The sequence below is a fragment of the Juglans regia genome, chromosome 7 (assembly GCF_001411555.2).
Source record: "Juglans regia cultivar Chandler chromosome 7, Walnut 2.0, whole genome shotgun sequence".
Taxonomy (NCBI): Eukaryota; Viridiplantae; Streptophyta; class Magnoliopsida; order Fagales; family Juglandaceae; genus Juglans; species Juglans regia.
In genome coordinates, this window is record NC_049907.1 from 708,230 (window position 1) to 723,634 (window position 15,405).

The 15,405-nt window shown below is 32.2% G+C and overlaps 1 protein-coding gene across 1 annotated transcript; it reads right to left on the reverse strand.

Moving 5' to 3' along the window:
* Positions 1–652: 652 nt before the first annotated feature.
* Positions 653–9,228, reverse strand: LOC109009361 (mitochondrial outer membrane protein porin 2-like). Its single transcript, XM_018989814.2, has 6 exons — positions 9,073–9,228; positions 8,887–8,954; positions 1,832–1,942; positions 1,657–1,743; positions 1,345–1,553; positions 653–1,234 (listed from the first exon to the last, which is right to left on the reverse strand). Exons 1-6 carry the CDS (start codon positions 9,119–9,121, stop codon positions 928–930), a joined length of 831 nt encoding a protein of 276 aa, XP_018845359.2. The 5' UTR covers positions 9,122–9,228; the 3' UTR covers positions 653–927.
* Between the last annotated feature and the right edge of the window lie 6,177 nt (positions 9,229–15,405).

Sequence of the window (15,405 nt, forward strand, 5' to 3'; positions counted from 1 at the left end):
ATGGAACAGATTTGCAATCCCAAGGGACATGTTTCAAAGGTACGCCTGTTACATCTAAGAGTGATGCTAGAGCCACCGCTGGTGGCTCCCGCTGGAAGCCACCGCTGGTTCTAGTATGTATTTTTTTATGTGTTTTTTTTACAATTATTTTTATATAGATATTTTTAACAATTTTAAAAAAATAAAATAAATTTATAATATTATTAAAAAACACTTCTTTAATCATGAAGTAAAAAAAATTATTAAAAAATACTTCCTTAATCACAAAGTAAAATAAAAAAATAATTTTTTTTTACTTCATAATTAAAGAAGTATTTTTTAATAATATTATAATTTATTTTATTTATTTTTTAATATTTAAAATTATTAAAAACATCTATATAAAATTAATTGTAAAAAAAATAAATAAAAAAACACATGATAGAGCCACCAGCGGTGGCTCTATCATTTTCCTACATCTAAATAGGCTTGGTAATCTTAAAACAATTTCTCTGCACTAAACAAGAGATAAAGGATACTTTTGAAAGTGTAGGAGGAAAACTTGCTGATTAAAACCTAAGTGGAGTCCGTTTTAATTAGTAGTAGAGATGATCATGACACGAAGGCCTAGACTACTTTACTCTCTGCCAAAACATAATTTGAAGGTGTGACATTTTCAAGAACATACAAATTAGATGAAACTCCTCATATAAGGATTAGGGACAATAAAATGTATGAATGTCAAAAATTCAAAATGCCCACAACGGACGGAAAAATAGAAGACCATAGTAGACCTCAAGTATCAAAACAATTGATCCACAGTCATACAGAATCTCAAACAGATATATCTGTGGAACTAATTATTATGCGCTCCCTTCTAAGCGCCACCACCAAAAAAATCAGAGAAAATTATGTAGTCCAAATTGCATAATCTAATGGCAAAGACCTTCAGGGCTTGAGGGCGATAGCCAACCCGAACCGGGGATTTTTGTCCAAAGCCTTGGTATCAACTTCTCCAGAGATTGTTAGAATTGACTTTGGTATGACCTCATGTTGCAAGAGGGCCCCAAGCCTCCCATGGTTGTTGAGCTTTGCTTTCACGACTGTCAGGTGATCAACTGCATATGACCCTCCAACTGTGAAAGTGTTCTCATTGGTAGAGAACCGTCTTGTGATCTCACCAACAGCAGCACTCTTCTTAAATTGATCCAGGTGATGCACATATGATGCTCTTATAGTGTCTCCCTTGTCACCCCTGAGAGAAAGGGATACAGAGTATACAATCAAACAAAAAACTCTCCAAACTTCACTTTAATTATTATTTCGGTAATTTGAAACGGTGGCCAATGTTGATGAGTAACTTACAATATTATCGCAGCAGATGAATCTGGTTTTGTCACACTAATGCCAGCAGTGTACTTAGCAAAATTACCAGAAGTAGTATCATAACCTGCCTCTGCACCAAAAGCAATGCTTGGGGTACCAATGGTAGCAGATACATCAATGCCAGGAGACTGGTTCAAACCAATAGCCGTTGTGAAGGTTGCATGGTCATGGAAGTATTGCACCTCCAACTGCCAAAGTAGATAAAGAGTACAAAATTCAACAAACATAAATGTTAAGGCCACATACATAGTCATCAAAGAATTTCCCAGCATCAGAGGAGCAGATTCATACCTTTCCAGAGTTATAATTGGGCACTTTAAATGAAGCAATAGTCTTTGTTGATGGGAGAACCTCAGTGAAAGTAATAGTTGTCGAGATCTGCCAAGACATACGGAAAGATGCAACATGCTTTAGTGAACAAGAAAATTCACCATATCAACATTTTCAGACAAAGGAAACAACCCACATTTGAATCTGTATCAACTTTAACGTCAATGACTGTATTCTTGTACTTGAACTGTGTGGCCACATCCCCAGTTGAGAGTCCTCCTTTCTTCACTGCTGTTGATGTGAGGGCCTGAAAAAAGAGGGAGTTACTCGATGAAACAAAAAAAATCATTTAATATGGTTACCCCCATAAGAGCATCCGCATCCAGGTTTATTTTGAGGAACAGGTTTATTTTGAGCAATTTGACTACTTACTTTATTATTTTTTTTTCTTCTTTGCTTTTTTTAAATGTTTTTTTTCCTACTATTGTGATAATATAAGTTTTGTTGAACGTGTTTTTTCTTAATCTATTTTAAAACTTATTTTTTTCTGTTATTTATATTTTTATCATTATTGGTACATTTTTATCATCATTTGAAAATGAGTTTATCATTAATAGAAAATGAAAGATTTTGAAAAAAAATTATTGTTTGTGAGAGATAAACAATTTAAAATTTTGAAAAAACAATCCTTAGAGATGAATAGTTGAAAACACAATGAAGACAAATAACTCTTATTTAAAAAAAAAAATTGAAAAGAAATGAGCTAAAAAAAGAATAAAGAAAGATTATCTTAATAGAGTAGAGAAAAAATAGTGTTATTTAAAAAAAAGTTGCAAAGAAATGAGCTAAAAAAATAATAAAAAAGAATAAAGAAAGATTATCTTAATAGAGTAGAGAAAGAATAGAGAGTGGGATGTAGAAGGTTTTGCAAAAGTGAGTAGTTAAAATAGAGAAAATGTGCCTATAGGGAGGCCAATGTGAGTGCTCTAACAAGCCACCACCAAAGATGGAAAAATGATGCAAACCCAAATTGATATAGGGGATCCAAGTTTAGATTCTACATTGATTGAGCTAAACTGTCATAGGAAAGTGAATCTGTGCGTTAATCTTCCTTGGATTTGGGAAATATGAGTTGCTTTTTCCTCAAATCATCTATTTACGTTAATTTTTGCCTTCTTAGGAAATATTTCATTCCAAATTTTGGAAGTGATTCTGATTTCAATTTTAGCCAAAATTTTGCTAGCGTTCTTGTTAGTTGTTTACTTGTATATTTAGTTTTCATGCAATAATTAGATTTCCCCTTTTTGAGAAAATTCTCATAATTTCAAATTTTGAAACTACTTAAGCTCGGCTTGTAGTCATCATGAAATAATTTTGAATTTTACAATTAATCAATATTTTTTAAATTTTTCTCTCTATTTTGCATCTTTTCCAGAGGAAGGTTTTCTCGGTACACAATACAGTCCGTTAGAGGACTTGGTTGTATTATCGGCAGAGTCTGAGGGGTTTTCACAGAGGTCTACAGGGCTCAGTGAGAAGGTCCTGGAAGGAGGGACACCGAGAATAGTAGAACTTGGGGATGACAGTGTAGAGGGGCTATCGCAGAGTTTCACGGAGGGACGGGCTGACATAGTCGCGGTGTCTGAAACCCAGGTGAGCACTTTCCCTACTGAAAATATGGTGGTCAATTTGGGTAATGGTGTTGAATGGGAAGGACGGAATCTGTTTGGAGGGGTGGGAGAAACAAGTGATAGAGAGCCATTCCCGTTAACTCGTTTGTTTCCTAATGAGTTTGAAATTTTCGAATGGGTATTCAAAATGATCAAGGATATTCAAAATGTGGTGGGAATGGAGAGTGTGTGTTATGAAGAGCAGTTTATGGCCCTTCTCACGGCCATTGAGGCAGGCCATTCTCAATCCAAGAAAACTGGTTCCAAGAAGCAGAGGGAACTTAATAGACTTAAATGGTCTCTGAATGAGAGTAGCTCAAGTCGTGATAGGAGTAAAGGGAAGGGTACGCATGTTTCTTTATGAAGCCAAAAATTGTGTTTTGGAATGTACGTGGATTGAACAAGGTTAATAAGCGCCTTCGTATAAAGAATTTGCTACGGGATTGAAAAGCAGATATTGTGTGTTTTCAAGAAACCAAGTTGAAGTTGGTGTCTAGAAGAATAGTGAGAAGTGTGTGGTGTTGTCCATATGCGGATTGGGTATATTAGGCTTCAAATGGGGCATCGGGTGGAATTCTAGTGATGTGAGATAAAAGGGTGGTGAAAAAAATGGAAGAGTTTGTAGAGGATTACATAGTGGCTTGCTCCTTTAAGATGGCGGAGGATAATTTTTTTGGGCGTTTGCAGGTATATATATATAGTCCAAATGCTGAAATATCAGACGTTGTTTGTGGGAAGAACTTGCGGGAGTGTACAGTTGGTGGGACCTCCCCTGGTGCATAGGTGGAGATTTTAATGTGGTTAGATTCCCTAGTGAGAGGTTTGGGAATAGTCGGATTTGTTCAGCCATGATAGAATTTTCAGAGTGCATTTTTTATTTGAATATGGTGGATCTCCCACTGATACGTGGGCCTTTCAACGGGTCGAATAGTCAGGCGTGGTCTCGATTGGATAGATTCTTAGTATTGCCGGGTTGGAAAATTCATTATCCGGAGATATGTCAGAAGAGATTACCGCGACTATTTTCATATCACTTCCCCATTTTATGGGATGGAGGTGGTATCTAAGGAAGTTGTCGCTATTTCAAGTTCGAAAACATGTGGCTCAAAAGCGAAGGCTTCGTGGAAAGGGTAAGGCAGTGGTGGTCCTCTTATCAGCTTTTTGATACCCCTTCTCATATACTTGCAGGCAAACTAAAAGTTTTAAAAAATGATTTAAAGCTTTGGAATCTCCATTCTTTCGGTGATATAGGGGTACAAAAGAGATCCAGGATGGAAGAATTACAGAACATTGAGAGGATCACTGAAGATAGAGTTCTCACCACAGAGGAAGTCTCTCGTAAGGCAGAACTTGTCTCAGAGTTGGAAAGAGTTTTATCCCTAGAGAAAATATCATGGCATCAGAAGTCAAGGGCCCTTTGGTTAAAAGAAGGGGATCGAAGCACAAAATTTTTTCATAGAGTGGCTAACTCCCATAGGAGAAATAATACCATTGAAATGCTTAAAATCAATGGTAGTGAAAGCACAGAGGCTTCAGAGATCCGGGAACATGTGGTGACTTTTTATGAAGATTTGTTTAGAGAAGGCAAGTGGCGGAGGCCAAAGTTAGATGGACTTGGTTTTGATACTATTGAGCCACAGACAGCGTCTTGGTTGGAAAGATCTTTTGAGGAAGAGGAGGTGTATGAAGTGGCCAGAGGAATGGCAAAAGATAAAGCACCAGGTCTAGACGGATTCTCATTGGGTTTCTTCCAAACTTGTTGGGAGGTCGTGAAAGAAGACATTATGAATGTGTTCTAGGAATTATTTATGGCGGGGTAGCTCAAGAAAAGTCTGAATACTACATTTCTTGTTTTGATTCCGAAGAAGTCTGGTGCATCGGAAGTAAAGGACTTTATGCCCATTAGCTTCATAAATGGGGTTTACAAAATTATCTCCAAGGTGCTTGCAAACAGGCTAAGGATGGCTATTGGTAAGATAATCTCAAAGCCACAGAATGCTTTTGTTAAGGGTTGACAAATTCTAGATTTTGTCCTAATTGCCAATGAATGTCTGGATAGTAGGTTAAAGTCTGGTATTGCAGGGATTATCTGTAAACTAGATATGGAGAAGGCATATGATCATGTAAACTGGAAATTTCTCTTGTATTTATTGAAGAGATGTGGCTTTGGGGAGAAATGGTATAGGTGGATCAAATGGTGCATTTCAACGGCAAAATTTTTAGTTTTAATCAATGGCAATCCAGAGGGCTTTTTAAGCAGCTCACGAGGCCTAAGATAGGGAGATCCCCTATCCCCTCTTTTATTTGTTATCATCATGGAGGCTCTGAGTAGGATGTTATTGGCAGTGGTCAGTCATGGGTTGGTGTCCGGATTCTCAGTGGGCGATCTGAATAGGGACTTCATCTCGGTTTCACACCTATTATTTGCATATGACACTAATCTTCTACGAAGCAGAACAAGACCAGCTTCGTGTTTTGAAGGCACTTCTCTTTTGTTTTGAAGCAGCGTCATGGCTGAGAGTGAATTTTGATAAAACAGAGTTAGTGGCAGTTGGGAACGTCAGTAATTCTCAGCAGTTGGCTAATATACTTGGGTGTAATGTTGCAGCGTTGCCTATGACATATTTGGGGCTACCATTGGGGGCTAAATCACGGGCTTCAGCTATTTGGGATACAGTTACTGAGAAAATAGAACGAAGATTGGCAGGGTGGAAGAGACTGTATTTGTCGAAGGGTGGCCGGGTGACCCTGATCAAGAGCACTCTTTCTAACTTACCAACATATTTTTTGTCATTATTTCCAATTCCAGCTTGTGTGGCGGCGAGGATTGAAAAACTTTATCGCGACTTTCTATGGGGTGGATTGGGAGACGAATTCAAGTTTCATCTAGTCAGTTGGGATAATGTGTGCAGACCAATTTCCTCAGGTGGGTTGGGGTTAAAAAATTTGAGAAAATTTAACCGGGCACTACTTGGGAATGGCTTTGGAGATACAATATGGAATCAGAAGCTCTCTGGAAACTTGTAGTTGATTGCAAATATGGCAGGGTATGGGGGGGTTGGTGTTCTAGTGAAAGGAATGGGTCTTATGGTGTGGGTGTCTGGAAATACATAAGACAAGGGTGGGGGGTGTTTTCGCGATATACTAAACTTATGGTGAGGGAGGGTACTCGTATAAAAATTTTGGAGGGACTTTTAGTGTGGGAAAGAGGGCCAAGAGGCGCTCATGGACTTGTTCCCTTTGGTCTTCCGAGTGGCACGTGACCAAGAAGCCTCGGTGGCGAATCTCATGGTGCATTCAGGGGACCAAATCTAATGGAATATAATATTTAATAGAGCTGCCCAAGATTGGGAACTAGACAGTTTTGAGGCTTTTTTCAGTTTAGTGTATACTACAAAGATGAATGGAAGGGGTGGGAATAAGCTATGGTGGACACCAGCAGGTAAGGGTACTTTCTCGGTGTGTTCCTTCTATAAGTCCCTTACCTTACTTCCAAATACTCATTTCCCTTGGAGAAAATTGTGGAGGAATACGGCACCTTCTTAGGCACTCTTCTTCACTTGGACAACGGCCCTGAGTAAGATTTTGACTACCGACAATCTACGAAAGTGTAGGGCAATTATTCATGATTGGTGTTGTATGTCCAAGAAAGATGGGGAGACAGTTGATCATCTTTTGCTACATTGTGAGACAGCTAGAGCCATGTGGAGCGAAATACTCAGTCAGATAGGGTTAAACTGGGTGATGCCTGCTACAGTGGTGGATTTATTGGCTAGTTGGGTGATACCGAGGGGAGTTCCACAAATCAAAGTTGTGTGGAAGATGGTTCCTAGCTGCATTATGTGGTGTACTTGGCGAGAGCGTAACAAGCAGACATTCGAAGACAAGGAGCAGACTTTAGAGGAGCTTCGAGCTTTATTTTTCCGCACCTTACTTTTTTGGGCTATGGCTATAGATTTTAATGGCCCAAATGTACATGATTTTCTTGTTTCTTTTATAGCAACTTAGATAGGTCTTACCTCTAGTATAATTTCTTGTATACTTGGGCTTTGCCTGTTCTTTTTTAATACTATCGTTTACCTATCAAAAAAAAAAAAAAAGCTTAATTTTTTTGCAATATGGAAATATGAGTTTTTTTTCCCTCAAATCATCTATTTACATTCATGTTTGCCTTCTTAGGAAATATTCCATTTCAAGTCTTGGAAGTGATTATGTCGATTTTAGCCAAAAACAATTTTTGATAAGTAAAAATTTTTTAAGCCAATTTTTTGGCAGGATTTTTGTTTACTAGCGTATTTAGTTTTCATGAATAATTGGATTTTTCGTTTTTAGGAAAATTCTCATAATTTCGAATTTTACCACTAATCAATATGTTTCAGAGTTTTCTCTCTATTTTGCATCTTTTCTCAATCTTAATCCCTAATTTATGTTGATTAACTAGCATTCAAAATAATCCTAATTCTGTCTAGAGTCAAATAACTAGGGCATGCCCCACCAAATGGCATTCCAAAGCAAGCATGACCAAACACTCAGAAAAATAAATTGAAGATGGATAGTGCTAGTCGGCCGCCCAGGGTTTACCGCTGTGCGTACCGCTAGTGCAAAATTTTTGTTTTCCTTTTTTCTTTCAAACATTTTTAAAACATCTTTAAACTTTTTTTTTTAAATACGCAAATTCATAATACTCACTTCCTTAATCATTAAGTAAAAAAATTAAATTAAATACATGAGCAGTTAAAATGAGGAGGCAAAACCATGGAGCAAGTTAGCATTTTCCATTGAAGATACCAGAAGTTCATTCTAGCTTAAAGATTGGCAAATAATTTCTAGGTTCATCTGACAGAATTCTCTGCTTAAATAGAAGCAATATATAAATGAGCATAATTTTTAGATAAGTAACAGAGATAAACTAGCATAATTTCAAATAACATAGGACTGTTAGCAGCTCCATTTGAAAGAAAAGAGCTTTCAATAAGACAGACACAACTACTGTATTGAGATCTATGCATATGTGAAATTTAAGGGTACTTAATTCTATTCAAGAAAATTAAGTCAGCTGCCTGCTCTAGTGACACATCCTTTGACCTTTGAGCAAATGAACTCCCCTCCAACTCCCCCCCACCCCCTCACCAAAAAAAAACTAGGAATTGATTCAGGAAAACAGCTTCTGTTCAACACAAACACACCAGTTTGAAAATATAATAACTCCAATTGAGAATGGAAATGGCTTGCTGATAAATAATAGAAATAGAAGACACTCACAACACAACTCAAGCCAACTTAACCATATCCTAATCCTATGAGCTAATTATATATATATATATATATATATATATATATATATAAAACATGTAGTCTGAATCCAGGCTTGATGAAATTTCATGAAGGAGCCAGGAAAAACCAACACTATGAATTTTGCAAAATTAAACAAGCTACAAAAAATCAGTTCAAATGCAATAAAGATTCAAAAAATAGCAAGGTCATCCAAAAAACCCTAATTACCGATCTAATCCGTATTTGCCGTAATAGTTACACGCATGCGACTGTAATTTGGGAAGGAGGAAAAAGCTAGATTCCGTACCACTCCAGCATCGCTGTAGGTGGAGACAGAGAATTTCTGATCGGAGGAGTAGTCCTTGGTCAGAAGATCTACAGAATAAGCAACGGCAAAAGGTTATAGCTGCAAGAATCAAGAATCAAGAAAAGGAAGGGGGAAGCATAGGGAAGGCGAGTGAGATTAGATGGTCGGTGAGTGGGTGAGATTTACCTTTGGCTTTCTTGCCGATGTCCGAGAAGAGCCCCGGTCCCTTGCCCATCTTCGCGCAGACTCAAAGAGCGAGAGGTGAGGAAATGGGAAGGAAGGAGTATTCGAATCGTGATGGCCACCACAAACGTGGGCTAAATAAATAATTAAATAATAAATACATATATAAAAAATACCTCCATCTTTCTATATAAAATCGACACTTTAATCGCATTGAATCGTGTTTAGATTGAAACATTGTGGACTTACTAAAATTATGTTAACGTCGTATTTCACCTACCTTTGGGATCAAGTTACGATAATTCGGGTCTTTTAAAATAGACCTACAACAGATGATGGAGAGGGCAGTTTTAGACCGAAGAGTCTCTGATGTTAAAGTTAGTAAATATTTTTAAAAACTTATAAATAAGTGAGAGAGTTTAAGAATCAGATAGCTTTCTCATACCTAAAACTTGTTATTTATACCGTGGGTTGGGGGAGGTACAGATCATTTTTGTCTTTCATAGAGTTTGTGCATCTACTGTTATTTCTACTGTTAGAGTCCTTTAATGCGACATAGTTTCTTAACTTTGTGTCTATCCCTCGTGGGTCGTAAATGGTCTGATATTGATGGATCGATGATCGTACGCATTTCCCGATGGACTTTGTGCAGGTCTATGGGTTCTGAAAGCGATGGTGGGATGTCAGAGTAATTATCTTATTGATCACTTGACTCCGTCCCCTTGTCGATCCTTTGCCCCTATAGGTCCTGGTAGCCCCTGAGCCGGGTGTTGGGCCAAGGGCCAGTGGGCTCTACGAAGTAAGAAAAATTTCCTTACAATTATGTTTAGATTAAAAATCTAGAGATTTTCCTTAAAATATGAAGAAGTGATGGGATCCAATGAAAATATGTTTGAAATGAATTTTTTTGTAAGAATTTTTTTCAATTTTATGAATGTTATTTTTATTTTTGTTGGTTACAAATTGAGGTAAGCATTTTAATAGTTGAGATAACTTTAAATTATTTGAATCGAGTATAAGAAAATTTTCAAAAATTCTTAACTTCCAAACTTTCAAATCGTCTATATGAAAAATGCTAAATATATTTAAGAAAAACTTATAAAAAACTTATTTCTTCATGTGTTAGTTATTGATATACTGGAAATATGAAAATTTCAAATAAAATTGTAAAGAAAATGGGTCTTGTAAATAAAACTATAGGTAAAAGTGTAACTACATGTAGCATTACTATTGTTAATTTATTTGGGATTCATATTAAAGTACTTTTTAATATAAAAAATGTTAAATAGTACCTTTTAGGAAAAATATCAAATTTGATGTTTTTTCTCAAATATACTTTTTCGGATTTTGCAAAATGTAATTATAACTTTTAGCTTAAGGCTTATGTTAGAAGCACTTTTAAATATGTTATATGTTTGGACAGTGAGTTGAGATGAGATACTTGATATGAAAGTTAAATAAAATATTGTTAAATTGTTACTTTTTTTTTATATTATTATTGTTTTGGAATTTGAAAAAAAAAATGAATTGTTTATTATATTTTATATGGATATTTAGAAAAGTTATAATGATTAGATAAGATGAGATGAAATGAATTGAAATATTATTTGTATCCAAACCTAGCAGTGTAAGTTTGGGATTGCGGTGACAAATATAACTTATAGTTTTAGGGCTTATAACTTAAGTAATAAGTTTTACTATTAAAAATTTATTTACTGTTTGGTAACCATGTGTTTGAAGCACTTTTAAACATATTATATTTGTTTGGAAACAAATTAAAAAAGTATTTTCTGATGTAGAAAAGATGATCATTTGATTTTTTAAATATTATGATCATAACCTTAAAAGTTTAAAAGTTGTAATTATCTTAAAATTGTATGGGTATTCGTCCATTGACAGTCTTTTTAAAATTCAAATTATCCACAAAAGCACATTTGAGGAAAATCACCACAATGATAATTTTTCTCAAACGTATTTTTTAACTTATTTGAGATTAAAAAGTATTTTAATATGTAACACAAATAACCATAATATGTAACAAAAATAACCATATTTTTTCATTAAAGAGTTTTTAAGACTATTTAAGTACTTTTTAAGATTTCTAACGCAATCCTAAAAAAGCCCTAAAGATTGTGGTGGGTAGTATAGTGTTTAGCTTCACGTTTATAGTTGTAGAGCTTAAAGTAATAAGCACTAAATAAAAAGTTATTTATTGTTTAGTAACCTTATGCCTAAAGTACTTTTAAACATGTTATATTTGTTTATAAACAATATTGAAAAAAATATTTTTTGAAGTAGAAATGACATAAAAAGTAATTTAAAAGTTGTAGTGTTGTGCATATGATAGGATTAAAGGGAAAAATTATTAATTATCTAAAAATTGTGTAGGTATGTTCGCCTATAGACAATCTTTTATAATTCTAGAACTATATTCTATATTATTCGAAAAAACACGTTTAAAAAAAAATTAAAATGAAGTTTTCTTCTAAACATACTTTTTAGCTTATTTAAAATTAAAAAGTACTTTAATATGTAACTCTCAAACAATATAATTTTATCATTAAAGAACTTTTAAGATTATTTAAGTACTTTTTAAGGTACCTAATACCACACCAAACAGGCCCTTAGGCTCGGTTTAGATACACAAAATCTCTCATATCATCTCATATCATCCTATCATTATAATTTTTCCAAACTCCTACTTAAAATATAATAAACAATTCAACTTTTTTAAAATTTAAATTAAAAATATTATTAAAAAATTACATTCTAACAATATTTTATTTAATTTTTAACAAAACATCTCATTTTATCTAATTTAAACCGTATAACCAAACGTAACCTTAATCTTCAACGGATGTCATTTAAAAAGAAAGTGAGATAGAATCATTGAGGCAAGTTAAAGTGTCCAACCTCTTCTTAAGATTTTTTAAAACAATACATGATCATTTAGGTTGTTAGATACCATCAAACTATTCATTATAAAAGGTACTTCATAATCAATTTAGATTATCACAACGTATTTGTCGACTCTAAACTTAAAATTCCAACAATGACAATTTTTATCGAATAATTTGTCAGAGTAAAAAAGAAAAAGAAAAAGAAAAACATAAATCAAGAGGTAATCCTCGAAGTAAAGATATTGTTGAGGGATGGAATTAACACTTTTAAATACTCTTCAAAAGAAAACTACTTCAAACCATCAATCACCACCTAAATTTTAATTTATACAAGTAAGTTGCTACAATCAGTTTTAAGGCTTCTAAAACCCTACCTAACTTTAACATGTAACATCCCAACTAAATCACTTCATATCTACATAGAGTATTGCTATTTATAAGCCTCACATACTACACACTACAATTTTTTTTAAAAGTTTTATTTTTTATTTTTTAGTTTTATTCTTCTTAAAATAATTGAATTCTTCTACTCATCATTCATATACCACACATTTGACAATAAAAAAAATTAAAAAAATACAAAAAATATGATATGTGGTGTATAAGACTTATGAATAGAATTTTTCATTTACATAACTCCAAAACTTCAACCTCTTTTATAATATCACCCTAAGAACAAACTCATCTATCAATACTACAACTAACATATCGATGAACTAAGCGGGCAGAGTCTTAAGTCTCGTTCGGTTACATAGAAGATATAATATGAAAATTGAAAGTTCAATAAAATATTGTTAGAATATAATTTTTTAATATAATTTTTATTTTTAAATTTAAAATAGTTGAATTATTTATTATATTTTATATGTGAGATTAAAAAAATCGTAATGATTAAATAAAATAAAATAAAATAATTTGTGAAAATAAACAAGATCTTAATAGAGGTCAATCCGAAGGACAAGATTATTTTAAAAAAATATATTTATAAATTTTAAGACAAATAAGTCCCGTTTAATTAAAAAAAATCAAAACTCACGTAATTAAATTTACAATAATAGACCCTAAACTTTTGGTATGCAAGACATTGAAGGACAATCAGAGACACGTAAGGTCAATCAATCACAAAGAATGTGTTGACGATCAATCATTGAGTCCACTTCAACTTTAGAAAAAGGATGGTGCTACAGCTCCTGTTTAGAGCTCTTGTTGCATGTATTTTATTTTTTAAATTATTTTTTATATAATTTTTTAAAATAAAATAAATTAAAAATATTAGTAAAAATATTTTTTAATAAAAAGTGAAAAAAAATAATTATTAAAAAATATTTCTTTAAGCAAGAAATAAGATAAAAATTTTGTGATTAAGAAAATATTATTTAATAATATTATAATTTTTTTTATTATTTTAAAACATTTCAAAAATTTATATAAAAAAATTATAAAATACACGTAATAAAATACACTAGAGCAGAGCTCTAGCATTTTCCTAGTTGTATATATTTTCCTTTCATAGAGAGAAAAAGTTTTGAGTACTGCTAGAGCACAGCCCGTTGGGAGTTACTATTGATTCTAGAATGTGTTTTTTGATGTATTTTTTTCAATTATTTTTTATTAAAATTTTTTTTAATACTTTTAAATATTTTTAAAAAAATAAATTTAAAATATTATTAAAAAATACTTTCTTAATCATAAAGTAATTTTTTTTTTTTATTTTACTTTGTAATTAAGAAAGAATTTGTTAATAATATTATAATTTTTTTAAAATATTTAAAATTATTAAAAAAATTTATATAAAAAAAACTAAAAAAAAACACATAAAAAAAACACATACTAAGCCAACGGTAGCTCTCCCAGCTACGTGTCTCTATCATTTTCCTTAGAAAAAAGAACATCTCACGACCAATCATCTCATCTCATCTCATCATTACACATTTTTTAAATTTTTATATAAAATATAATAAACAATTCAATTTTTTTAAATCCCAATACACATTTTTCAAATTCCAAAACAATAATAATATTAAAACTTAATATTTTAAACTTTAAAACAAAACACAAAATTCTCATCTCACTCTCCAAACCTACCCTTATTTTTCCGAATCCGAACATGACGAGGGAGGTCCCGCCGTTAGTAATAAGGATCATGCTCGCGGCCGGCCCCAGCATTTACTGCTGTGCTAAGTATAAATTTGTTGTTATTTTTATTTTGATTTTTTAAATATTTTTAATCATTAAAAAAAATAAAAAAATACATAATTTAGTCACTTATTTAATTATTAAATAAAAATAAATAAATTAAAAAAGTAAAATACATTAACTGCAAGAGGAGCAGTAAATTTGAAGAATCCAACTAACATTTTCTAATAAATAAAAAAAAGAAACGTAATTTAAAAGACAAAAGAAAAAAACGACTTTCCAATCAGAAACACGGAACATGAGAGGAAAGCACCGTCCTTATTTCGTCACACTTTCCCGACCTGCTTCACACGGTATTCCATCATTTCCATGTCCCACTTGTCCGCGTCTCAAAACGCGTAAGGCAGTAAATTTCCCACTTACATTCTCAATGGATTTAACGAAAGTTAAAAGGATAATTTTAACGAATATAAGATGAATTTAAGTTTTAACTATTTTATTTATATAAATTTTTATATTAGAATAATTATTTTTTTATTATATAATAATAAAATATAAGATAAATTTAATTTTAATTATTTATATCAAATTTTTATATTAAATTATTTATTTATTTATTATATAATAATGAGTAATTAATAATAATAAAATATTTAATTTTTTTGATTATTAATTAATTTATATTTTATTATTCTATCTATTATATATTAATTAATAATTATATTTTAATTAAATTATGAATTAAAAAATTATATTTTTTCAATTGTCCTATAATTTTACAAGACGAAACGACGAGAAAAAGTAGAGAAGTGAAAAGTGAGAAAAAAAATTCAAGAAAAAGAAGGTGGTTGCGCGAGAAAATATAGAGAGAAAATTCCAAATAACTAATAAAATAAATATTTACTCCTTAAACAGTTATAAATAAATTTAACTTTATTTTAAAAATACTGTAGATAAAAGTCATTTCACATGACTTTACCTGATCGATTGCAACCAACTTTTCATCTGGTTGAACTTTTCATCTGTAATAGTTAAATGGGACATTTGCCTATTCGACTGCTCTTATATAACCAAATTAATTATTACCATCCAACAATTTCGAATTTAAAAATATATATTTTTTATTTAATAATTAAGAAAGTATTTTTTAATGATTTATAAATTTTTATATTTTTTTAAAAATAATTATAATGATTAAAAAAATATATAAAAATAATAATAATAAAAAAAAGAAATGTGTTTTTCGGCCACACATATTCGAGACATATTATGTAGTGCTGCTACAGCTGAAAACAAAACC